Source organism: Scardinius erythrophthalmus (assembly GCF_964197995.2).
Source record: "Scardinius erythrophthalmus genome assembly, chromosome: 1".
Classification (NCBI taxonomy): domain Eukaryota; kingdom Metazoa; phylum Chordata; class Actinopteri; order Cypriniformes; family Leuciscidae; genus Scardinius; species Scardinius erythrophthalmus.
This window is the reverse complement of record NC_138221.1, coordinates 21,297,246-21,324,297: the sequence shown is the minus strand read 5'-3', so window position 1 is coordinate 21,324,297 and position 27,052 is coordinate 21,297,246. Positions and strand designations below refer to the sequence as shown.

Below are 27,052 nucleotides of genomic sequence, written 5' to 3'. Positions count from 1 at the left end.
ATTGTGAATCAGGTCGATATTTAGCATGCCAAATATCTCATGGGCGTTGGCGACTCGTCTGCGATTCTCTCAGATCGCGTCTTTCACACTGCGTGATTGTCACGCTTGAGTGAGCAACGATTTGCCTGTGATTTCTGACATTTGTTGGAGAGCAAAAATCGGGCCTAAAATCATTCAGTGTGAACTCGGCATTAGTGGAATAAGTGTGTTCAGCATCTGTGGGAGATTATTACTGACAGAATTAATAAAGTTTATTGAACAAACTCTTGCTGTTTCTCGGTTCATTTGTGCTGAATGTCTCGTGATCGTTCTTGCTCTCAACTACCAGTCAAGGACCTTTTGCAGACTGTACTAAAAAAAATAGTAAGGAGAATAATGTCCAGGAAACTTCCACAGGAAAAACAACAGGAAGATGGTGTAACTGCAACAGGGAGGAGCAGAACATAAATGAAACTAAAGCTGAACAGCAAGATGTGTTTTATGCAGATATGATGGCATTATAAACCATTGCAAATATATATCAAGATGTTTTTATGATGTGAATCGCATTTGTTTCCTGTGAAGTCTTTTCATGGACTTGTGATCGGTCAGATCCAGGGAAGATGGCGACGGCTCCAGCAGCTTCTGGTAAGAGACCGTCGGAAACACTGTGTGTACGTGCATCAGGGATAGTTTCGTTTAGATGGGGGAAATATTTAACTCTAAACAATTCATTTTGGTTTGCAATTGACTTTTTGTTTACTCTAAATAAAAGTTTGTGAACTGTAACTTTAGTGGGAGAGATTCACATTTAAGTTCTGTTTAAGTGTGTGTGTGTGTGTGTGTGTGTGTGTGTGTGTGTGTGTGTGTGTGTGTGTGTGTGTGTGTATGTGGTGGGTGGCAGTATTTGTAGTGCACAAGAAAATAGTTTTATAATCAAGATTAGTAGCAAGGCCAAAAACCAACAGAAAACTGTTTGTAGCAGCTCAAAATGTAAAAACTGCACATAATGTAAAACATATTACATTATTGTTATAATAAAATGTTCATAATGTAATTATTTTCTCAAAATGTAATATTCACCTTTATTTATATAGCGCTTTTTACAATACATATTGTTTCAAAGCAGCTTTACAGTGATAACAGGAAAATAATGCAACAAAATTTGTTTCTATACAGCAAAAACTCCAGTGTTAAATTAACTCTCCTGTGAGTTTATTTGACTTCACACTCATGAGTGTTAACACTAAATCAGTGTTAAAGTTAATGAGATAATTAGGTGAATAATTAAGTGATGATTGACCATTATTGAAGACACCTGATGTTAACAAGCAGAATCACTGAAGGAGAAAATAATCACAATTGTAAGCCACCATTATGGCGATCAGTGTTTGCTTTAGTTGGGCTCTTGACCCTTACATTTTTTTACTTTAGATTTTTGCTTGGCTTTTGTAACTCAGTTATAACATCCAGATGAACAAAGAGAAAAGGTGATCATGTGGTGTTGGTTATGTTTTAACCTAATCATCATTTGACCTGAATCACTGAACTCATTTAGAGCCTAATCTCTGACTTAAACGTATATTGTTCATTACTACAGCATAATATCCAGAATTTTCAATATAATCCAAAGAATTTCTAAAAAGTTGTTCTGATAAACAAGTAATAAAAACTCGGTGAGTGTTTTAGTGCAATTTTCTCACCTCATGGGATCACAACACTAAGAGATAGTAAATCTTTTCCTGGATTTTTTTTTGTGCGTTCCCGAGAAAACCCGAAGTCTCTAGGTGGTCTGGTTGAGGAGTAGATGGAAGTGCAAGATAGAAGTGCAAGATTGGTGCGCACAGACGCACAGAACAGAAATCATGAGTTAACAATCGCAATTTGTCCGGTGGAAAATTGCGCTAAAAATAATAATAATAATAATATTTTAGGCACACACAGACATCAAGAATCAGTGTATGAATCTCAACAATGGTGACAAAAAGAATATTCAATTAGGAAAAGGAAATTACTAAGACAATTCAGATCATAATTTATTCATAACGCAATGCATGATGGGAGCCATGAATGAGTTTTGATTGGTGGCACCCAGAATGCACTGCAACATGCTTTATTATTGTCACCATTGTTGAGATTCACAGGCTGATTATTGATGTCAGTGTGTCTAAATGAAGTAATTTTCAAAGTCTTTTGATCAGAACAACTTTTAAGAAATATTTTTGCTTATACTGAAAATGCTGAATGTAATTTGCTATAGAATCACAGGACTGCTGTAATCAACAAAGTAAACCCAACTCTCTAAATGAGTTTTGTGATTCAAGTCAAATGATGATTATGTTAAAACATAATCAAGACCACCTGATCACATTTTCTCTTTGTTCATCTGAGAGTTATAACTCAGTACAGCAGACAAACTTAATCTAATATTAATAGTTTAAGGGTCAAGAGCCCAACCAAAGCAAACACTGATCACCATAACGTTGACGTAAAATTAAATTTGATTTTCTCCTTTGGTGATTCTGCTTGTTAAGATCAGGTGTCTTCAATAATGATAAATCATCACTCAAATTAATCACTTAATTAGTTAATTAACTTTAACATTCCATTCACATTCCAGCTCAAGTAAGTTCAGTGATGGTTTATTTTTGTTGTAAAAAAGTTATTAATTTAGTTAATTTATACGTATGTCTGGGGGAATGGATTGCCATGCGTCAGTCGTTCGATGGAACGTCAAATGTGACTGTAAAATAAGTCTTAAACGTATATATAATGTCATAATGTCAATGCACTTGAATCTTAATTTTTATTTGACCTCATTTTTTACATTCATACTCCATAAGGTCTGTCTCTTAGAGAGCTGTTGGCGATCATCTCCAGTCCAGATGTGATCCGGATTCTTCTGATGGGTAGGAATGGTTCCGGAAAAAGCTCATCAGGAAACACTATACTGGGAGAAAGAAAGTTTAAAGTCCAAAAACGTAAGAAGAAACAAGAAGCTGAAGTTTGTGATGAAGTAACTCAAATCAGAGAGAAGCAGGTGCATGTGATTAATTCTCCAGATCTACTGGATCCAGATCTGTCTGAAGAGAAGATGGAGGAACTGAAAGAGAAGCTGATCAAACTATGTTCAGAAGGTCTCAGTGCAGTTCTGCTCACCGTTCCTCTAGAGGAACCTGTGAAAAATGAGGAAGAGATCCTAGATTTTATCAAAGGTTTATTTGGTCCTGAAGTTCAGAAGTACATCATGATTCTGTTCACACACAAAGATGAACTGGATGATCTGGGTGAGTCCATTGATGAGCATCTAAAACACCAAGATCATGCAGATCTCCAGCGACTGGTCACTGAATGTGGAGGAAACTTTCACCTTTTCAATAACAAGAGTAAATCAGACAGTCAGATACAAGAACTACTGCAGAAGATAGAAGGAATGGTGATGAAGAATGGAGGGAATGTTATCATAAGAAGAAGAAGAAGAAGCAGCATGGATCCTCCTGATACCAACTGTAAGATGATTTGTTATAAATCAATTCCCTAAATACATGCAAGGTTTTCATTAAATGTAGATGTAATTGATCATAAATGCAGTTGGATTTTAATTCAACAGTACATTTATGGTATTTGATGTTTCTGTTGTAGTTTCAGGAGAGTTTCCAGCTAAAGATCCAGATGAGATTGATGTGATTCCAGAGAGGAAAGACCAGATCAGGCTGGTTCTGCTGGGAAAAACTGGATCTGGGAAAAGCGCCACTGGAAACACCATCATCGGCAGAAATGTGTTTGAATCCTCCACAAGCTCAATCTCTCAGACGAAACAGTGCAGTTTAGAGACTATGGTGAGGTTTGGTAAAGAGATCTCCGTGATCGACACACCTGGACTTTATGATACTGAACTCAGTGAGAAGGAAATTATAAACGAAATGGTTAAATGTGTAACGTTCGCTTCTCCTGGACCGCACACTTTCATTATTGTGATTAAAGTGGGTCGTTTCACTGAGGAGAATAAAAAAACAGTGGAGAAACTCAAAGAAGCATTTGGAGAACACATACTCAAATACACCATGATCCTCTTCACTCACAAAGATCAGCTGGAGAAAGAAAATAAAACCATTGAGCAGTTTCTACAGGAAAGTGATCCAGATCTCAAAAAACTTGTAGAGAGTTGTGGAAACCGATTCTTCTTTCTGGACAACAACTCTGCCAGTTTCCCACAGATCAAAGATCTGCTCAGTAAAATAGAGAAGATGGTGGAAGAAAATGGAGGGACGCACTTCACCAATGACATGTTTGATGAAACAGAGAAGCACATTCAGGAAAGTCAGAGAATTAACCTGCGTGAAAAAGTGAAGCAATACAAACAGGAGCACAAAATAGCCAATCCAACAGAATGGAAAAAAATATACTGTCGTTTGGCAGATGAGTGTCGACGTGACGCTCTGAAGTTCATTGTTGCTGAAATATGTGTAATCGCTGTTGCTCTTCTATCGAAGAGAGCGTCGACACACAGTCCTGGTGGTGGTTCTCTGGAGGCTGTAATCAGGGCCATGGGGAAACTATTAAAACAGAATATGTGTGTAATTCATTGAGAAAACTCCATAATCATCAAATATACAAGCTTATTGGGGCTCCAGCAAACTGTTTAACATTTTTCATAAAACTGTTTAAAATGTTGTTTAGAATTTTGTATTATATTGTTTTCTTTATTGATAGCTTTTGATAAGGCTAATGTATTTTACACATTCCATGTACTTAAGTGTATGGAGGCTATTCTGCCATGGATTGAAAAATAAATATGTAATTACATATTTTTATCTCATGATTCTGGCTTTATAACTCGCAAATCAGACTTTTTTTCTCAGAATTGTGAGCAGGGTTCCCACGATTCTTGAAAGTACTTGAATTTCAGACTAGGGCTTTGACTCCGAACTTCATTATTCGAATATAATTCAAATATTAAAAAAAAGAATGATATTCGAACCTGTTAGCTTGTAAACGTTGTTTTCATTTCAGATTCCGAGGCTTTTTCACGCCTGGTGAAGTTGTGAATCGCGAGTTCATTAGCAAGGCTATTATTGGTTATCTGGGCTCCTGTAGGTGACGTTAGCGTCCTGGTTAGCGCCTATTTTGTATACCAAAACAATGGCCGTGCCAACGCCTGACGATGAGTTCGAAATCTACACTCCTGACAATTTGAAAAGCAACGTGTGGAGCTACTTTGGGTTACCAAAGAAACAGGGAAAAATAATGAGTAAGGACAAAGTCAATTTTTTAATAAATAACAGTCGTGACAGTAGTCAAATTGGACGCCATGGGGGAGTCGGCACTAAAAAGTCAAACAAAATGCGGAGGATATCTACAGACAATGAAGAGTCAAGCAAACGGTTAAATATAATCTCATACAGTTGTATATGTTATATTTAACTATAGCGAAAAAATATTTTTTTAAGAATGACTATATTAGTTAGTTTAGTGAGTAAATGTTCGTTAGGAGTCTGGATATAATGAAATGCTAGCTGGATAGCTAAACTCAGGGGCTTAGCAAAAATTATAAGATGTCCCCCTTACTACTAGAATATTTGTTTTGGGATTTTTAAACATTATTGCTAACGGTGTTCGAGTGTTTTCCGTTGCAGTACTTCCCCTTGATTTTGTACTGAACGGAGTTGGACATTTAAGCTGTCAAGTCAAGTCACCTTTATTTATATAGCGCTTTTTACAATACAGATTGCGTCACAGCAGCTTCACAGTGATAACACGAAAATATTACAATAAAGTTTGTTTCTAGAAGAAAATTGCGTCATCGTCCATCTTAAGGCAGATCAATAATATTGTTGAATATTAAATGTCCCCAACTAAGTAAGCCAAAAGCCAAGGCAACAGTGACCAGGCACCAAAACTCCATCAAGTGACAGAATGGAAAAAAAAAACCTTGGGAGAACCGAGGCTCAGTCGGGGGCCAGTTCTCCTCTGGCCAAAGAGCGAACAGTGTATGATTATGATTCAGGCAGCATTACAGGTCAGAAGTCAGATTGGACATGTCGATGAGGCCTTCACAGGGCTGATGGGGCTGGCACTTCAGGGATGCATCATGGATGGGTCCAGGTGCAGGTCCACCATCTGATCTGGATACGGCCGGGATCCGGCTGACTTCAGTAACAAGGGAGGGACTGCTTGACTCTTCAACTAGCTGTGACAAGTGCTGTGTCCCAAAGCAACATTCCTATTAAAAAGAATAAGAATGAACACTGTATTAATAAAGTATATTATATTATTGTGACGGTTCCAGTGAGTAACTCGTTATTTCGGAGTTGCAGGTGATTGGCTGAAGGGAGAGGTTGCACACCTGAATGTAATCACGACGCTCTATAAAAGAGATGGGAGCGTGGGGCTGAGTGATGCAGAGATTGGGGCTGTTTTCGTTTGCTTTGTATCTTGGGTCTCGTGTCAAGAGGCTTTCTGAGAACTCATGAGATGTGAGGGATATGGGAGATCACCGCCACCTTTTGTTCCATATCCTTTGGGATGGTTGTTGTTCTTGGAGGTTTCATGGACTGAGAATGGTTGGACTGTTGTCTTTCATAAATGCTACACCTTTGCACATATCTGCTGACACACTGATTACCATTTATACTGATCTTTAGTGTTGTTCTGTCTCATACTGATAAATAAATTCACTTATTAATTGGCTGTGGTGTGTGGTGACTCCCTTATTTTTTTGCGATTCAGAAGAGATTGTAACATTATGTATTATGTAACATTATCCGCGTACATCATCATTAATGATATTTTTAGTAGGGATGTCCCGATCAGGTTTTTTTGTCCTCGAGTCAGAGTCCAAGTCATTTGATTTTGAGTATTTACCGATACCGAGTCCCGATCCGATACTTCTATAGTACATAAAAAAATAATAAAGAAGAGCGAAAAACAGATCCAGGATGTTCCTTATTTTTTATTTAATTCACTTTATTTTAACATTCAAACAGAACAGGGGTGAGGTAGCTTGAACAATCAAGTAATAAGTAACATAAATTCTTCACTTTTGGACTTAGTGCAACAGTAAATATAAAAAAAGTCTAATATAAACAAATAGCACCTCAACTTAAAATACCCAGCAGGCATGTAAACAAATAAAAAAATAAAAGTGCCACAGTGTTTGCAAAGCCAGTAATGTGCTTTTAGGAACTGCACTTGCCGGTTTCACACTGCACGCGTTAGCAGAGTGTGCAGCGCATATTTTTTTCGGCGCCCATGTTCATGTTAGAGCATTCACACCGCACGCAGAGGCGGCGCGGCAGCGCGTAGCAGGAGCAGAGCAGAAGCAGCAGTGCCGCGATTGTTTCGGCGCAGAGTCTATTTTTGCTGCGCCGCTTACGCTGAATTAAAGTGACAATGCATTGATCATGGCCAAAATACACCGCAGCTTTATCCAAAAGTGCATTGATGATATCTATTGTGTTTTAAACAGTCGATCAAATGACCAACAGCAATTTAAAAAGAAAACAAATGCCCAAAAACAAACTTGTTGCCAGAACAATAAAAACAAAAATGAACCAAACGTTATATAAATGAAATTATTAATAAAATAAGCTTCTTGAAAAGTCTTTTCTCTTAAATGTAGGCTATTTGAAAACGAAATAAAACAATGCCAACTTATCCATTATAGAGTACTCTGTCTGTACACAACCCGCGGTTCAGCCGCGCATGATAAACGCTGCCAGTGTGAAAGCAAAATGCTCCTGCTCACCATACGCACTGCTCCTGCGCTGCTTACGCTATGCTAACGCGTGCAGTGTGAAACCGGCGTAACTCTGTGCCACCGCATAACTATAGATGTGTTAAAAAATAATGAGAATATATATATCCGAGTCCTGATCGGGAGGTAACGTCCGATTCCGATCGAGTCTGAAACCACGTGATCGGGCCCGATTTCCGATCACATGATCGGATCGGGACATCCCTAATTTTTAGTATCTTGAACTCTCCCACACTCAGATAAATGACACAGTGGGCATATAGTGCCCTCAGGCGACTGTTGATAATACTGGATAAATACCTTACCTGCAGGTTTTTTTTTTTCTTTTTTTGCCAATTACCTTATTTATATCATTTCACTCATTTGCAAAATTTATTTATACTATTACAGGGATTAAAGTGAAAAAAATTCTTCTGACTGAAATTTTTTTTTTAGGCCAAGTCATATTCCTTTAACTTTTTTAAATAGTCGAGACCAATAGCGTTTTAAGGGGAGACATTTTAAACCGCTTTAATATTGCCAGTAGGCGTATTTTAAAAGCTATATTTTAATCTATGAAAACCAGGCATGGAACATACTAATATAATTAATAATTTGCATATATATATATATGCAAATTATAACACGTTTACACAAAATTTGTTAACACACAAGTAAGTTACTTTTCCCCTTTACTTAACATAAATTGTAAGAATATGACTAATAGTAAAGACTAGTACTAATAAATACAGTTCTATGCATAAGTTTAGACACCCATGCTAAAGTTGACTAAAAAGAGGAATAAAAAATCATCTTTTGGAAATTGAACTTAAAGGTATAGCGGAGGATCTTTAGATAAGTCCCGCCCTCTCCACTTTTTGAAAAGTTTGATTGATTCACCAGAATGATTGACAATTAGGAGGACCAATAGTATAGGGTATCCACCCGGAAGTAAAAAGATCCTCCGCTATACCTTTAATGCCTTAATTTAAAAAATTAGGAAAAATCCAACATTTAAGGACACCAATTTTCTTTGTGAATGAATAATGTATCGTAAATAAATAAATGTTCTTCCTTAAAATACAGGGTGCATAAGTGTGTACACCCCTATGTTAAATTCCCATAGAGGCAGGCAGATTTTTATTTTTAAGTATTTTTTTTATTTAATTTTTAGGATACTATGCATCCTGATAAAGTTCCCTTGGCCTTTGGAATTAAAATAGCCCCACATCATCACATAGCCTTCACCATACCTAGAGATTGGCATGGGGAACTTTCCATAAGATCATCTCTCAATGCAAATCAAACTAGCTATTAGGCTAACTGAAATACAACCATGCCAATCTCTAGGTATGGTGAATGCTATGTGATGATGTGGGGCTATTTTAATTCCAAAGGCCAAGGGAACTTTATCAGGATGCATAGTATCCTGGATCCATGAAGTAACTGGCCTTTAAAAATAAAAATCTGCCTGCCTCTATGGGAATTTAACATAGGGGTGTCCAAACTTATGCACCCTGTATTTTAAGGAAGAACATTTATTTATTTACGATACATTATTCATTCACAAAGAAAATTGGTGTCCTTAAAGGTTGGCTTTTTCCTAATTTTTCAAATTAAGGCATTAAGTTCAGTTTCCAAAAGATGATTTTTTATTCCTCTTTTTAGTCAACTTTAGTATGGGTGTCTAAACTTATGCATAGCACTGTAAACATTAGGCCTAGGCTAAAGCTATTAAATAGCAGTCCCAAACTAGTTTTTGTTAATACAATGTTGGTATGAGCCACTACAGTCATTTAAAAATATAAAAAATAACACAAAGAAAAATAGTGGCATTTTGGGGTTATATGGAAACGACAGTTGCCATGGTGAATACACAATATTAACAATAACTGTTAATGAAACATGGAAACTGGTGAATAGAATGAGAATCATACCTGCATTACTTTTATTTCGTGTAATTTACAACGTAACGGCGTTGCATGCTCGTAGTTTCTTTTGCACTTGATCAGTGAAGCAATAGGCTACAGCGCGCGCCGCTGAATTTGCGCGTGCAATTGAGTGTGCGCTACGAGAACAGGATAACGACTGACAGGACAAGAAAGTCCGTATTTCTGAGGTGAAAAACTTTATTTCAGCGTACACTTATGTCACTGCCTGCCTGGTAGTTCCTATTGTGCTGGGTTTTCTGAAGTAGTCATGATTCGCCTCTCATAACATAACATGCTCTAAACACGCACGCAGTGTGGAAAAGGAGGAGCGGGGGCGCGGGGAGCAAGGATCACAGCGCAAATTTGAACTATATCGATGTGATATGGTCTAATTCCATATCGCATTTAAAAAATATATCGATATATTTTTTATATCGATATCGCCCAGCCCTACCTGCATTATAAGTGTGTCACTGAAATATAGTTCTACCTCAGCGCTCAGCTGTAGCCTGACATGCACTTTCCGTGAGCGGTAATTGAAAACCCGGAGTGGACTATCAGCGGAGTGATTACAGAGTGCTTAGAGTGGAGAGAGGAACGTGCTTTTGCTCCACTCCAGGCTTTGATCACATCCCCCTCAGCAGGGTGAATACACCTCGTCTTTCCTTAATTTAAGACCTATTCAAACTAAAATTAAGATATTTATTACACTATTTGAGAAATGAAAGCCTATTTACGGCCTTAAAATTATGAAAAGTGAATTTAAGACTTTAAGGACAGACTGGAACCCGCAATGACGGAAATCCGTCATGGACTTGCTGCAATTAACGGAAATCCGTCGTAGCGACGGAGAACTTTAATCCCTGCTATTATCTCTATATTTTAATGTTTTTAATAAATCAAGTAATGATTCATAAAAAGGAAAACTAAAACTTAAATACTTTAGTAAAAGTATGGATACACTGTAAAACCCAACAAGTTAAGCTAACTCATTTCATTTGAGGACACTGATTACCTCAATTCAATTAAGTTTATTAAAAACAATAGTTATGAGTACCCTGAACTGATTTTAATCAAGCCCACTACAACAAGGATGACTAAAAACAAGGATTGTGTATTTCTTAATACACAATTAAACTTTACACTGCAGTCAAATATCTAATATAGCTGAAACGTCACTGTATTGAGTAAAAAGAGTGAAATTACAAACTTCAGTGTTTCCCCCTACAATGTATTAAGCAGCGCCGCCGCTGGATTTTTAGCGCCGCTGCAAAATCTTCACATGATCAGTAATATCACGACCAAGGGGCAACATTCTCATCTGAAAAATGAAGCCTACCCGGAAGTGCGAAAAACTGCAATACATCGAAAATCCGCTAGGGGAAGGTCCCAAAAGGGAGCAAATCTCCATAGCCCCCATGTTAAAATGTCCGTTTTCACAGCATAAATTCATGTTTTTACAGGTTGGTCCCATGGACTTTTATTGTATTTTTCGATAGGTTCCAAGTGCCTGACAACGGCGAGGGTAGTGAATTGTTTTCTAACTCGTTAGTTTAGATAGTATTTAGATATAAAATGTATGACAAATAAGGGCGTGGTTAACTTTGATTGACAGCTTGATTGACAGCTTAGGCTGCGCCAACTGGAGAATGACAACATAAGAAGCGCCATTTTTTAACACATTTGAAATATAATACTACTGTTTCTGTATCATGAAATGTAGTTTTAAGAGTTTTTCAGGCGAGAATGTAGTTGTTTAAAGCTCAAATCTGTAGTTTATTTAAAGATTTATGAAAATTTTATCCAGTTGTGAGATCCAGCGATGATGACCGGGCGCTCGGCGCATGTACCCCGCCTGCAACAGCTTTTCCTCGGCTAGTCGTTCGCCGCTGACCCTGGCGTCTCTGTAGTGGTTAAACATGAGGTATAATTCGTCTTGTGTATATCTAACGGGCGATTTTTGGTTTTGTGAATCTATAACTTGTTCCCTGGCCAATCGTTTTTGCTGAGGGGAAGTTTCATAACTTTATAAGCTATTTAACTTTACTGTTGTATTGTTAGACTAGACAGAGCGCTGTACTTTGTATGTTTGACTGAATTGTTTGCTTTATTTGTATAGCTTCTTATACCTTTTACTTATACTTTTATAATGGCTAATATTGATAAAACTGAAATTTAACAAAAAGAGACTGGGTTGAGTTTTGTCATTTTAAATTTTAATACAACGAAGATGATCTATAATGTTGTTTACTGCAAAATCTGTTGTTTAGTACAAATGCACATATTGCCTGGACCATATTAAAATGTTTAAAATTATTAATATTATATTTAAAACGAAAAGAGGCAGGTTTGTGTTTTATATTTTGTTTTTTTATAAATAGGCAAACGTTATGTGCAGTGAATATAATCAATACGCGTTGCCTGAACCACATTTGTGTGGCTATAATGTTTAAGATTTCTTTAAATGAAAACGAAAAGAGTTAGTATGGTGTTTTATAACATATTTCGTTGCCTAAAATATACACAAAGATGACCGGAGTAGCACAGTGAGATGAGTGACGCGCGCTGTGTCAGAAGGTGGGCGGGGTTAGGATTTCCCAAGATTTCCCAAGATGGCGCCGCCCATACCCCCCATAAACGGCTTCAAAACCGTTCTTCAGAAAGTCAATGGGTGACGTCACAGACGCTTTGTCCATATTTTTTACAGTCTATGATCACGACACTCACTTACACACGTTGCCATAAAAGGGGCCGTTCACGTTCACATGCAGATATTTCAAATGTGGGCACGCGGCAAGCGCGCTCATAATAGAAGCGACGCGGCGCGCTCGTTTTCAGCATGGACAGATCAAAAGGTTTTCAGGCGCGCCTCAGTTCATGGTTGGCATAGCAACGACAGACGCCACGGGAGAGCGAGCAAGCGCTTGTGCAAAGGAGAAAGCGGTACGAACTTTTCTCCGTTGAAGTTTATGGGGTCGCTGTGTCCATTTTTTTACTGTCTATGGAAAATATGCCGTCCCGCCCCTCCGTGTTCGGCGATCAGGTTTCATTCTCGCGCAGCTTGTTTAGTAACTTAACGTGCAAGTCTTTTCCGCTCCGTGTTTGCGCTGCGCTCTCGGTTCCGTGTGTGTGTGAGTGAGTGTCGGCGCACTGCGCTCTCTGCTCTATGTTCCACTCCGTGTTTGCGCTGCGCGTTCTGCTCTGTGGTTAACGGCCCAAACGCTCCAATCATGTACCGATCATGCACTGGAAAAGCAAAGTCCCGCTCAAATAACGTGAAATTTCTCAGTAGTAGACTTCTGTTTGCTGAGCTGGTATAGCCATGCATGGTAAAATTACCTGCTCTGATCACATACTCTGGTAATAATAGCTTTGTATGACTATACTTTATTTTGATAATTAGTCAAAAAATAAATCAGTTAAATCTGAGTATGTTGCATAGAACTGAATGAAGAATAATATATTGATGTTTTATATTTTAATATAGGGCTATGTTCTGTCCAATTTGTGTGGACATTTTTCTTTTTCCCCCCTTTTTTGTGTGTTTGATTTAATTAGTGATTCTACATTTAAATATTGATGATTACAAGTTTGGAGGAAATTCAATTAATTGTGATTAATCACAGCAAATTGTGCGATTTTCGTTATTTTTTTAATCGATTCCCAGCCGTAATATATATATATATATATATATATATATATATATATATATATATATATATATATATATATATATATATACACAGTGCTATGCATAAGTTTAGACACCCATGCTACAGTTGACTAAAAAGAGGAATAAAAAATCATCTTTTGGAAATTGAACTTAATGCCTTAATTTAAAAAATTAGGAAAAATCCAACCTTTAAGGACACCAATTTTCTTTGTGAATGAATAATGTATCGTAAATAAATAAATGTTCTTCCTTAAAATACAGGGTGCATAAGTCTGGACACCCCTATGTTAAATTCCCATAGAGGCAGGCAGATTTTTATTTTTAAAGGCCAGTTACTTCATGGATCCAGGATACTATGGTTTTATTTCAGTTAGCCTAATAGCTAGTTTGATTTGCATTGAGAGATGATCTTATGGAAAGTACTCCATGCCAATCTCTAGGTATGGTGAAGGCTATGTGATGATGTGGGGCTATTTTAATTCCAAAGGCCAAGGGAACTTTATCAGGATGCATAGTGTCCTGGATCCATGAAGTAACTGGCCTTTAAAAATAAAAATCTGCCTGCCTCTATGGGAATTTAACATAGGGGTGTCCAAACTTATGCACCCTGTATTTTAAGGAAGAACATTTATTTATTTACGATACATTATTCATTCACAAAGAAAATTGGTGTCCTTAAAGGTTGTATTTTTCCTCATTTTTTAAATTAAGGCATTAAGGCGAGACACTACAGGTGAATAGGGTAAAATTGTTAACTTACAGATATCACCATCAAACTTTACCAGTTGATTACTCACATGCATAGGAGAAAAAAATGCATTGCAAGTTTTCTGTAATTTTATTGTTAAATATGCTAATGAGGCTATATCTAATTAAATATGCGCTAATTTGCATATATTTTGAAGTGACGAATCTGACCATTGAAAAAAAACAAGGTTCAAAATTATTTTTGCATTTTGTTGATATATTCAATGTAAAGACATGTTCAGAGGGGATTATGAATATACCCTTTTGTTACCCTGTAAATCAGAAAATACTGGCAATAGCCTTAAAAAATTGATTTCCGCCCTATTTTTAGGCATAAAATGTCATATAAATCAGGCCAAGAATGATATATCAACAAATCCCTCTGAACAAATCTTCACAATATAGTTAGGAATACAACTGTAAAGTTTGGTGTATGTTGGTGCTACAGAAGTGGAAAATCGTCACTAGGAGTGCAAGAAAAAACTCATTTTGAGAAAACGGCCTTTAAAGATTTTTATGGCAAAATTCCACTAATTTCTATTGAAAGCCATGAATTACAGACAAAATATGCTTTAGGTCCAAGTAAAATCCATGTATCACACTTTTTAACATCTAAAACTCATTATTGCTTCATCCATCACTGATCATAACATCCAAAACAACACATCAACAGTCCATCACACTATGGAAAATGGAAAAACTAAATACCGGTATCACAGTCCCTCAGGCAGATACATTTAGCTGTCAGTGGAGCTGCTGTACCCTCTAGAACTTCCAGCTTCTTTTCTAAAGCTAACTTTGGGAAGTTTTATTCTTTTGGCTATTTGTCCAAGGTGTAAATCACTTAGGCTACGTTCACACTGCAGGGCTTAATGCTCAATTCCGATTTTTTGAAAAAATTCGATTTTTTTGCAAGGCCGTTCACATTTCCAATTAAATGCGACCTTTTGTGATCTCCTGTGTGAACGTGAAATGACCCAGAAGTGACCCGCATGCGCAGAAGAGTACTCAACGGTCAACGACGTCACTTGTTGTTTGCGGAAGTAACGTAGCTAAACTTGAACTAACTGTGATTCCCTCACACACACACACACGAGCGCGCGCAGCGACCGTTACACAAGAGCCAGACAGCAGCCGCTGACCTAATATCAGATTCAGCACAAATAAGTTAACATAACGTGTATATATAATGGCCGTGGGCTTTTATTTATTTATTTTTAATTAACGGGCTCGTCGAGGTCGACCCGTTCGGCAGATTTACCTCAGCTCGACGAATATGCAGTCCGTTTTCAAACCGACGACTACAGAATTATGACGTTTTTCGCGTATCAATGACGTGCGGGTCGGATACATGCGACCTGGCCGTTCAGACTGAAGTCGCATTTCAAAAGATCGGATATGTATCGGATTTGGGACCATATACCCAAGTGGCCTGGGTCGCATTTGAAAAGATCGGATCTGTGTCGTTCAGACTGTCATGAAAAGATCAGATACAGGTCGCATAGGGGCAAAAAAATCGGAATTGGGTCGTTTCAGCCTGCAGTGTGAACGTAGCCTTAGTGATGATGATACTTTTTCCCAGTGAAGGAGGAAGTGCATCTCTGTCTGACCCAGTTGGTGGTCACTGAGCCTGTATTTAGTCAGGATCCGTCTCTTCTTCTCAGACAGTGTGCAGATACTCTGTCAAAAACCAATTTAGTCTACTTTGTTTGCTTTCTCCAATGTTCTAAATATTGATATTTTGAATGATTCATAATTAGTTTTGTCCTGTTGAGTTGTTTTGAACCAGTGCTGAAGGGAGCCTGGTTGTAGGGGAGAGTGGGGACAGTTGCAACGTGTGGCAGTTGCAACATTGCTGATTTATCCAATCAGGAATGAGCTGGAGTCATGACACTCCTACTGCACATGCTCAGTATGCCCCTCCTTCTTTCTGGAAGTTAACAGCCACATGTGAAACTACCTTATGGGAGAACTGAAATTCAAGGTAAAAAAGTAACTTTTTTTACAACTAGATTTTTTGTCATACTGTCTAAACTGTTTTAGTATTGATCTTTATAGTTTTATAGTTTGAATGTGCAGTTTCTTGGCTCTTAACAGACCTAGGTACAATGTGTTCAAGCTAATGTGTTAGGCTAGCATCACTAGTTTTAAGATGGCTGCCAGGGGGTGGGACAGTTGCAACACATTGTTGCAACTGTCCCCACATGGTGTTGCAACTGTTCCTCATGACAATAATAATGACAATTAGATAATTAAAAAAAAAAAGGCAAATCAGTGGTTTGATAAAGAACATATTTCAATAGCCAGGTGTCTCCTCTTTGTATTTCAGCAAATTGCTTTTATAAAAGTCAAACTAGGCTGCAGTGTATCCTACATTTTCTGTTCTGTTTTTTCAGTATGCCACGAGACAGGAAAAGGACAACAGATAGGGGTGTCCCTCTACCTATTCTGTCCTTAGCTGCTGCTGTAGTGAGCAATGACGGCAGGACAGTGAGGTCTGTGGCAAAAGAGTATTCAATTTGCCACACAACCCTCTACCGCTTTATTAAAAAGAGAGAGAGGTTAAGTCCAGGAGAGGAGATGAGGACAGGTTATTGGACCCCGAGGAGGGTCTTCTCAGTCCAACAGGAAGATAGCCTGGCAGAATACCTAAAAAGAGCAGCTGATCTTTTCTATGGTCTCAGCACTAAAGAGGTAAGGATGAGGAAGGTATTAAAGCAGAGTGTAGGCTTAAAGGGAGGGCTGGTAGGGAGAATTATATAAGAATATTGAGACTGTGAAATAATAAGATAAGAGAAATTACCATTCCACCTCCATTTTCATTTACCATCCAATTCGCAGGTTCGTAGATTAGCCTTCCAACTGGCTGTCTATTACAAGTGCTCCTACCCTGAAACCTGGAATGAGTGTTCCCTGGCTGGCCGGGATTGGTTTATGGGGTTCATGAAAAGACAGCCCAGTCTGTCTATACGGTGCCCTCAAGCTACCAGTCTCACACGGAACACAAGCTTCAACCGTCACAATGTATCCTTGTTTTACGACAATCTTGCAAATGTGCTTGCCAAAAACAAATTCGAAGGGAAGGACATCTGGAATATGGACGAGACCGGGGTCACAACTGTCCAAGAACCAGAAAATGTTGTTGCCGGGCGCGGCGTCAGACAGGTGGGGGCAGTAACCTCCGGAGAGAGAGGAACACTGGTAACAGTTGCATGTGCAGGCAATGCATTAGGGAACATGATTCCACCCATGTTCATATTCCCGCGGGTTAACTTCAAGGACCATTTCATCCGCGATGGCCCGCCTGGATGCATTGGAGCCGCCAATAAATCAGGGTGGATGATGGAGGACCATTTCCTTCAGTTCCTTAAACATTTCCACCACCACACGAGGGCCTCATTGGATGCCAAAGTCCTCTTGATCCTTGATAATCATTCCTCCCATCTTTCTGTAAGAGGAATAGATTTCTGCAGAGAAAATGGCATTGTCATGCTATCGTTTCCACCCCATTGCTCCCACAAATTACAGCCACTCGATCGTACCGTTTATGGCCCCCTAAAACGTCATGTCAACACATTTTGCGATACCTGGATGAGAAGTCACCCAGGCCTGACGATGTCCATCTACGACATTCCTGGAATCGTTAGGTTGGCCCTCCCATTGGCTGGAACACCAAGCAATGTGCAGAATGGCTTTAGCAGCACTGGAATTTGGCCTTATAACCGAGATAAATTCAAAGACAGTGACTTTGCACCATCTTTGGTGACAGACCGGCCGCCACCACCAGTTCTTCCAGAGCAAGCTGGGACATCTGCTCCTTTGGAAGTTTCTCCAGTGCACGCTGGGACTTCTGCCTCTTCTGCAGTTCCTCCAGTGCAAGCTGGGAGTTCTGCTTCTTCTGCAGTTCCTCCAGTGCAAGCTGGGAGTTCTGCTTCTTCTGCAGTTCCTCCAGTGCAAGCTGGGACTTCTGCTTCTTCTGCAGTTCCTCCAGTGCAAGCTGGGACTTCTGCTTCTTCTGCAGTTCCTCCAGTGCATGCTGAGTTCTCACCTGAGACTGTTAGACCTCACCCTAGAGCAGGACCACGGAAGATAACGAAAGCAAATAGTAGGAAAAAATGCAAATCGGCCATCTTGACAGACACCCCCGAAAAGGAGGCTTTGGAGAGGGAGAAAGCAAAAGTTAAGAGAAAGCCAACAAATTTTAAGAGAAAACTGACAAAAAACACACTGGAAACAAGCCAACAAACCAAAACCGCGAAGAAAAAGCATACAGAGAAGGACAGTGACTCTGAGAAAGAAGAAGATTTTTGCATTGTATGTTTGGAGAGCTACTCCAGACCGAGCGAGGTGTGGCTTCAATGTTGGCAGTGCAAGGCATGGGCTCATGAAGCCTGCACTGATGGTGGTTCCATTTACGTTTGCCACAATTGTGAGTCAGATGGGGAAATGTGAATACTTGATGCTATGAAATAATTAGTTTGTGTTCTTTTGGTGGTTATGAAATTGTTAGGGCCTACATAAATCAGTTTGTGGGATTGACAAAGGTGTTACATGGTTGTGTACATGTTTTTGTACTTTAATAAGTTAACTCAGTGAACTCTGTTCTCAAATAAACTAAAAAAGAATGTGAAAAATTATGCCGAAGTATGAGTTTTATTACATCTAAATGACTGTTGCAACTACCCCTCAGTACTGTTGCAACTGTCCCCATATATGGGGACAGTTGCAACATTTTTCAGGGTCCATTTAAGTACAAATTACTTTCATATTATCACATGTACACATGTTGCAACAGTATGGGCAGGTAGGTGACACATATGGGTTTAATATATATATATTTTTGTCTTTCTAATACAAACAGTCGCTGAGAAACGTGAGAAAATGTAAAAAGTGTTGCAACCGCCCCCACTCTCCCCTATAGCTTCACCATCAGCTGACTGAGGGGACTGTTTTCAGGATTTGGCTTGTGGGTTTTGAGTGCTTTGAAATGTAATGTGTCTTTTTGACTTACATTTAGATGTGTTCAAAATGTTACAGCTTGTTCGTAACGCATCGACACCGACACACTATGTCAGGGTTCTCATTGCGCGGCTCGCGAGCCTCGTGCGGCCCGCCAATAAGCTTTAATTTGTGGCTCTCATGGCTGTAAGAAATACGGCGATATCATGCAGCCAGTCACTACAGATATTTCTTAAAAACCTTAAAAATAAGTAGGGCAATAACATAACCCATTACAAACTCAAAGTGTCAACTATATTACAAATAATTTCGATCGGATTAAAAGAGGTGGTTTATCGAGAGAACATGTAAATACTTGATCGATTGAGAACCGAAACTGAAAGGACGATGGCTCTCCTACTGACTTTGTCCTATCACTGCGGCTCTCATGAAAAAAATTGTGAAGACCCATGCACTATGTGATGGCATTTCATAATCTTTTGTCTTTGTTGGTAATCCCTTCTAGCTAATGACAACTGTTTTCGGCTTCTCTGAGAGAATTTTACACGCATATCTTTCGACATTTTGAACTACCGCGGAAACATCAGAGCGCGTCACGTGATGATTCTGGACGAATCACTTTGTCAGAAATTGGCATCAGCCAATGAGATTGCGCATTTCGAGTTAAATCGCCTGTTTTACTTGCATGATTGGTTGCTGATAGAGAGGAAATGACCATATTTGGATCCGACAGCATTGTACATAAAAGAGAGAGCTTTCCAACGGTGTATTTTATGATGGGGTAGAGACGGCGATCGCGGAGCAGCGGGATGATTTAGAACGCCAACTTTTGATGAATTTAGGCGAAATCTGCACACTCAAACAGACAAAGTGTAGTAAAATAAAGACCTAAATGTGTATTTTGGGCTTTTTTTCAGCACAAGTCTGAAAGAATACATGTTATTGAAGACAAATAACCCAAAATCTCAAAATTGACCAGTGAAAAAAAAACGATGTTTTTGCCTGCCGTGTCTCGCCTTAAGTTCAATTTCCAAAAGATTTTTTTATTCCTCTTTTTAGTCAACTTTAGCATGTGTGTCTAAACGTATGCATAGCACTGTATACATATATATATATATATTTTTTTTTTTACATAGTGCCCCTTACTTACATTTGAGCCTCAAAATGTATGTCTCAAAATGTCCATTTCTATCCACAAAACTTGCCAGAAGTCATGGTTTGAGGGGTTATTAAAAAAAAAAATCTTCCGGGGGTGCATGCCCCCGGACGCCCCGCGAGCGGCTGGGTAACAACCTCCGGCACGTAACAGCACCGCTGCTGGAAAAATTTATAGGGGAAACACTGAACTTTAAATTAACTTTTAAGCGCTTGCAGTTACTGCTAGTTCACAATATCAAAATTCTATACGTTGAGCTAACTCGTTACATTTGAGGACACCGATTACCTTAATTAATTTAATTTTAGAAACTAAAAGAATTGCAGTCAAGAAGTTAAGTGATTAATTGACTAATTGAGTGATGATTGAGCATTAGTGATGAACACCTGCATAGTGGTCGAACGTGACCGACTGGGCATGGAATGTACATTTCTCTGCTTTAACAAATAAACGATTCTCCAAAAGACATTGAAGAACGTGCCGAACGTGCTGTACATGCACCTGGAGAGAGGTGGATAAAATCAAAATATCATCGAGATACACGAAAACGAAAATGTTCAGCATGTCTCTTAAAACGTCATTGACTAAAGCCTGAAAGACAGCTGGGGCGTTGACCAAATTGAAAGTTAAAACATATTCAAAGTGCCCTAAGGGTGTGTTAAACGCTGTCTTCCACTCATCTCCTTCCTTGATGCGAATCAAATGATAAGCGTTGCGGAGATCCAACTTGGTGAAAACTTAAGCTCCCTGCAAGACTTCAAAAGCCGACGACATAAGCGACAAGGGATAACTATTCTTAAACGTTATGTCGTTCAACCCTCGATAGCCTATGCAGGGACCAAAGGAACCATCCTTCATTTTTACAAAGAAGAACCCCGCACCGGCAGGAGAGGAGGAAGGAACAATGGTACCTGTGTCTAGCGATTCAGAGAGGTAATTCTCGAGTGCCTCATGCTCCGGTCCCGACAGAGAGTAAAGCCTCCCGCGAGGGGGAGAGGTCCCAGGAAGAAGGTCGATAGAGCAGTCATAAGGTCGATGGGAGGGAGAGAGAACGACAGAAGACCGCCTGCAAATCGTGATATTCTCTGGGCACTTCAGACAAATCACCTGGCTCTTCCTGAAACACAGACACAGAAGACACAGGAGGAACAGCAGACACTAAACATTTAACATGACACGATAATTTCCAGGAGAGTATAGTTCCTCTGCACCAATTAATCTGAGGACTGTGTTCAACGAGCCAGGGTTGGCCCAAAACCACAGGAGTAAAAGGAGAATGAAAAATTAAAAAAGAAATAGTCTCTCGATGATTGCCAGAGACGGTGAGACTCACCGGAATGTTAGCACGGCGAACATTAGCGAGAATGCTGCCATCAAGGGCATAAACAGTATAAGGTGTTTTTGGGGTCCTTGAGATGTTTTGACATGCCCTGACATTTTTGCTTTTTTCAGTTGCTTATAAACATATTAATGGCAAAGGTGTAAATTCACTCTATATAGTACAAACAGGGCTACCATCATATGTGAGCACCATGCATGTACATGTTTTCATTTTTGAGAGAATAATGTTTATGCATGGTTATTGAAAAAACTAAAAACTAAAGTTTCTGAAACAAGGCCATAAAACACATTCTAAATATGTGACCCTGCCTGTGAAAACCCAGCTAAAGTCATTTTTTTGTGATTCAGTGTTTTTTTTTACATAAAATCATCCTACACAATGTAAAGAACATTCTGTGAAAATATAACCTTAATATCTTTAAAATTGACTGAGTAAGGCCATGTCAAAGATTTGCTCAAATTCGGCCTCAGAAAATCGTATTTTTGAGAAATTCCAATTTAAAGATAAGTTATTTTTTAAAACTGCAACACATTTGCAACACATTTGATCCATAGTTATCCTGCATATGTGACTTATAACACATTAAAGCTGAGATTCTCCCCTTTTTAGTGATATATGACACATCAGTGGAAAAATTCTTAAAGTTTTGTAAAACAGATCTATTTATTATGATGTGCATGTCCAAAAAGCTAAAAGCATAAAAACATTGAAAACAAATGGGGGGTACCACAAGAGCTTTATCGTAGCAACAATTGGCAACATGTCAATTCAGTGGAATGATTTGTATAACTTTATTAGTAAAATGAAATATCAGTGAAATGTCAATAATATATCAATTAAATAACATACCATTTCTCATTCTCTGAAATTATCATTCTCTTACTGGCCCACGGTGTAACATTGAGTAAATCTGGAGTAAAAAATAAATAAACAAATAAAATTTCAAGGGATAGTTCACCCAAAAACTACAATTCTGTCATAATTTACTCACCCTGATGTTGTTCCAAACCTGTATGAGTTTCTTTCTTCTGCTGAGCAAAAAATAAGATATTTTAAAGAATGTTTGTAACCAGACAGTTGACAGCACCCATTGACTTCCATAGGTGCCACCAACTGTCTGGTTACCAACATTCTTTAAAATATCTTATTTTTTGTTAAACAGAAGCAATAAACTTATACAGGATTGGATAGGGTAACATGAGGGTGAGTATGAGTAAATATTTTTTGGGTGAACTATCCCTTTAACAGGTCAGTCTCAAAGTTTGTACACATTCTAAAATTGTCTAGATGCACAATAAAATCCTGAGTGACAGCAACTCTCCCTCCTTGAAAAATAAAGAACACTTTTTCCCATTGAAATACTTGCAGTTGCAAGAGAAACTGATTTTCAGTTTCACATCTGGACTTCCAGCATTCAAAGCAAATTCTTCTTGCTGGTGTTCCCTCTTCATGTTCGCCAGACAAATAGCTTGGGGTTCAATCACCAAAACTGGCTTGTCCTCCTCATCATGTTGGTCACTGCCTGAAAAAGCAAAGCAATTCAATTCAATTCAAAGCAAGATACCTAAAAACATGATTGTGTAACATGCAAGAATGGGAAGTGGGTTTAATTTCACGTTTAAAATGGATAATGAAGCATTTTATATGAAAATATCAGAAAATATTTTTTTCAGTTTAGTCAGACTGGATCTGATTAATTGCAGAGATGGAGATTCCAGGGGTCAGAAAGTAAAAGTCCTGCCATATGTTTATTCCACCCATGAACTCACACAGCAAAAACTCCAGTGTTAAATGAACTCTCCTGGGAGTTTATTTGGCTCCAGACTCAAGAGTGTTAAAGTTAATGAGCTAATTAAGTGATTGATTGAGTGATGATTGACCATTATTGAAGACACCTGATGTTAACAAGCAGAATCACTGAAGGAGAAAAATCACAATTTTAGACACCGTTATGGAGATTAGTGTTCAATTTAGTTGGGCAGTTGACCTTCAAATGATTATCTTTAGATTTTGTTTGGCTGTTGATCTGAGTTATTACAGCCAGATGAACAAAAAGAAAAGTTGATCAGGTGGTGTTGGTTATATTTAAACACAATCATAATTTGATCTGAATCACTGAACTCAATTAGAGCCTAATCTCTGACTTAAATGTATATTGGTTATTACAACATGACAGTAATTCTACAGATTAAGTTCCAGATTATTCAATATAATTCAAATAATTTCTTAAAAGTTGTTCTGATAAAGAAAAAGAAAATCTTTCTTTAAGGCACACACAGACATCAAGATTCAGTGTATAAATCTCAACAATGGTGACAAAAAGAATATTCAATTAGGAAAACAAGACAATTCAGATCATAATTTATTCATACCGCAATGCATGATGGGAGCCATGGATGAGTTTTGATTGGTGGCACCCAGAATGCACTGCATCATGCTTTATTATTGTCACCATTGTTGAGAATCACAGGCTGATTCTTGGTGTCAGTGTGTCCAAATAATATAATTTTTCAAAGTCCTTTGATCAGAACAACTTTCAAGAAGTCTTTCTGATTACATTGAAAATGATTAACATGGCATAATATTAGAATCACAGGCAGCTATAATCAACAAAGTAAACTTAACTCTCTAAATGAGTTTTGTGATTCAGGTCAAATTATGATTATGTCAAAACATAACCAACACCACCTGATCAACGTTTCTCTTTGTTCATCTGAGAGTTATAACCCAGATACATCAGCCAAACAAAATCTAAAGTTATTAGTTTAAGGGTCAAGAGCCCAACTAAAGCAAACACTGATCACCATAATGGCAACTTAAAAAAGAGATTTTCTCCTTCAGTGATTCTGCTTGTTAACATCAGGTGTTTTCAATAATGCTCAATCATCACTCAAACAATCACTTATTATCTCATTAACTTTAACACTCTTGAGTCTGGAGCCAAATAAACTCACAGGAGAGTTCATTTAACACTGGACTAACTCCCAATCAACAAATGTAATAAACAATTAAATCCACTATTTTTGCAACACAGATATGTGTTAGCATTACATTGGCTGGACACTGACAGTATACATTTACATATTTAGCATAAAACAATAATAACAAAAACTTACCGTCAAATTCCTCGTCAGTTTCGTCAAAGAAGTGTCCTGTTCATCATCACAATCATCCTCCAGAAAATAATCCGCAATAAAACCGGTTAAATCATAATTTGGGTTCAATTCCACCGAGATTAATAGCAAGCAAGCTGTTTAAGCAAGCAGCTATTTTCCGTTCCTGCTCATACTTCGGTGTCGCCGGCAGATGTCAAAACAACGCATTACGTTACCATCATCCTGCAAATAACACGTAGCTGGCCAAAAATGTCCTTAAAATAAGTTTAATATTATTGGCAGAATACTAAGTTACAAAACAAATAAGCAGTTCTTAAAATATTGGCTATGACAAGAAAAAATCACCACAGACATCTAAACGTGACACCTCTCTCTCTTTTTTTGCATTGTGTTGACCTGATTACCGGCGCTCGCGGATTGATATTAAAGTCTGTTTTTACTCTTTCTAATAGAAAATACACAGAAAAGAAGTTCCTGAATCGATTGATATACGAATCAGCAGTGTTGTTGCGCGAAATAAACCCAGAGACGACTGAAATCAATGTTTAGGAAGCCCACGTCCGTTTTTTTTTTTTTGCGCAAAAGTATAACGTAGTGTCAATAAAATCATTAATTTCAGTATTTATCATGTTATAAATGAAAATGTAAGTATTGCATCTCAAAACCAATGGTATAATCTATCATTTACAGCAATAAACACACATGGACTATTTTTGTCATTTTTATGGCTATATACTTTGACGCTCGTTAACTCATAATTCGATTCTGCGACTTTAGCCGGGGTTTCACAGGCGGGGTCACATATGTGTCAATAAGACTTGTGACTAATGGATGTCATCGCCTAGTGTTTTTTTCTTCAAAATAATGTGAAAATCATCCTGCCTAATCATTCACATTACACAATACATTGATTTAAATTTTGCAAAACACTTTCTGTCTGGAAAGGCAATATGCAGAGTGGGCGTCAACGATCATGAATATTTAGTGGTTCACACCTGGAGACAATGGGGCCCGCATACTTAATGAGCCATTCATTCAGGTGTGTCACAAGAAAGAATGCAAGAGCAATAGTTGGAAGCATCTCAATTTTTTATTTTTTTTTCACAAATTGTGCTAACAAATTGGCCTATAATATCAAAAGGAAAACATGTCTAGTAATTGTGCAGTTAATTCTCATACTGTTTTTTCAGTTTTGGAATATTTATCTTCTCCCCAAATTTGTCACTAATAAAACACAATAAAAAATTATTTTAAAGAAAAGGCTTATATTTGCCTTTTATAGGTTTGTTTACATCTACCTTGTATTTTGTTATTAAAAAGGTTACAATTACAACAACAATTCAAGTGTAATCTTTCTTTGTAAAATCTAAAGTATACACTGTTAACCCTTGCTGTAAAAAAAGGACAATATCATACCATTTTCCATTAAAACAGTAATATACCGTAGAAAATAAAACTAGCCTACAGGAATATACTGTAAATTAACAGCGCTCAAAATCGACACTCAGAGGCTGTTTTCCCAATCACACCCTATATCCTCAATCACTATTCCCTACATTAGTTCACTAATATAGTCCACTTGACAGAGTGAATGAAAAGAAGTGAGTGAATTGAGAAACTGATGAACACCTGATAAGCAGAATCACTGAAGGACAGAGAAACAAGAACAGAAAAAAGAGAAACACAGAAACTACAACTGACTTCCAGCAACACTGAGTGTGAAACCAGTTTACAAACCAGTTTACGATTATTTATTTCATACATGTACAAAAGTTCTTGTATAGAATTAACAGAGATTGAGTTAATAATAAAGTTTGTTGTCACCATGATGGAGATCAGTATTTGCTTTAGTTGGTCTCTTGTCCCTGGACTGCTTACCATTCATCTCTCTCTGACTGCTTTAACTGTGTGTTTATAAAGCACATTTGTTATGGCAAGAAGAAGTCAAGAGGAAGATGATTAGTTGTTTTTGGCTTTTGGGATGATTTAACATTCATCCTGGACATGTCTGATCTTTCCTGTATATATTCTTTTGAATTTATGGGTATTTCATGTTTAGCATATTTATCTGTGAATCTACAACATGAAATCAACATTTCTGTAATCAGGTCTTCTGAAGAATATCATAATCATATAGTGCATTAAAACATGTTTAACTCCAGCTTTACTCAGACACACACAGATATCAGCAATCAGCACATGAATCTCAACAATGGTGACAATCAAAAGTTTCATGTCGCAATGCATGCTGGGTTCCAGGATAATATAAAACTCCCAGCATGCACTGCTGCATGAATAATAAAAAAAATGTTGCCACCGTTGTTGAGATTCATGTGCTAAATTGTCATATCTCTGTGTTTCTAAAAGAAAGTGTAGCTCTGTTTCTTTTTGGTTTATGCATGATGTGTTAAAAA

General features: G+C 37.9%; 1 protein-coding gene across 1 annotated transcript; it reads left to right on the top strand.

The window, feature by feature from the left end:
• The first annotated feature begins 377 nt into the window (after nt 1-377).
• On the top strand, nt 378-4,787 carry LOC308696887 (GTPase IMAP family member 8-like). Its single transcript, XM_081375819.1, has 3 exons — nt 378-627; nt 2,823-3,488; nt 3,622-4,787. Exons 1-3 carry the CDS (start codon nt 603-605, stop codon nt 4,566-4,568), a joined length of 1,638 nt encoding a protein of 545 aa, XP_081231945.1. The 5' UTR covers nt 378-602; the 3' UTR covers nt 4,569-4,787.
• Nucleotides 4,788-27,052: the final 22,265 nt, after the last annotated feature.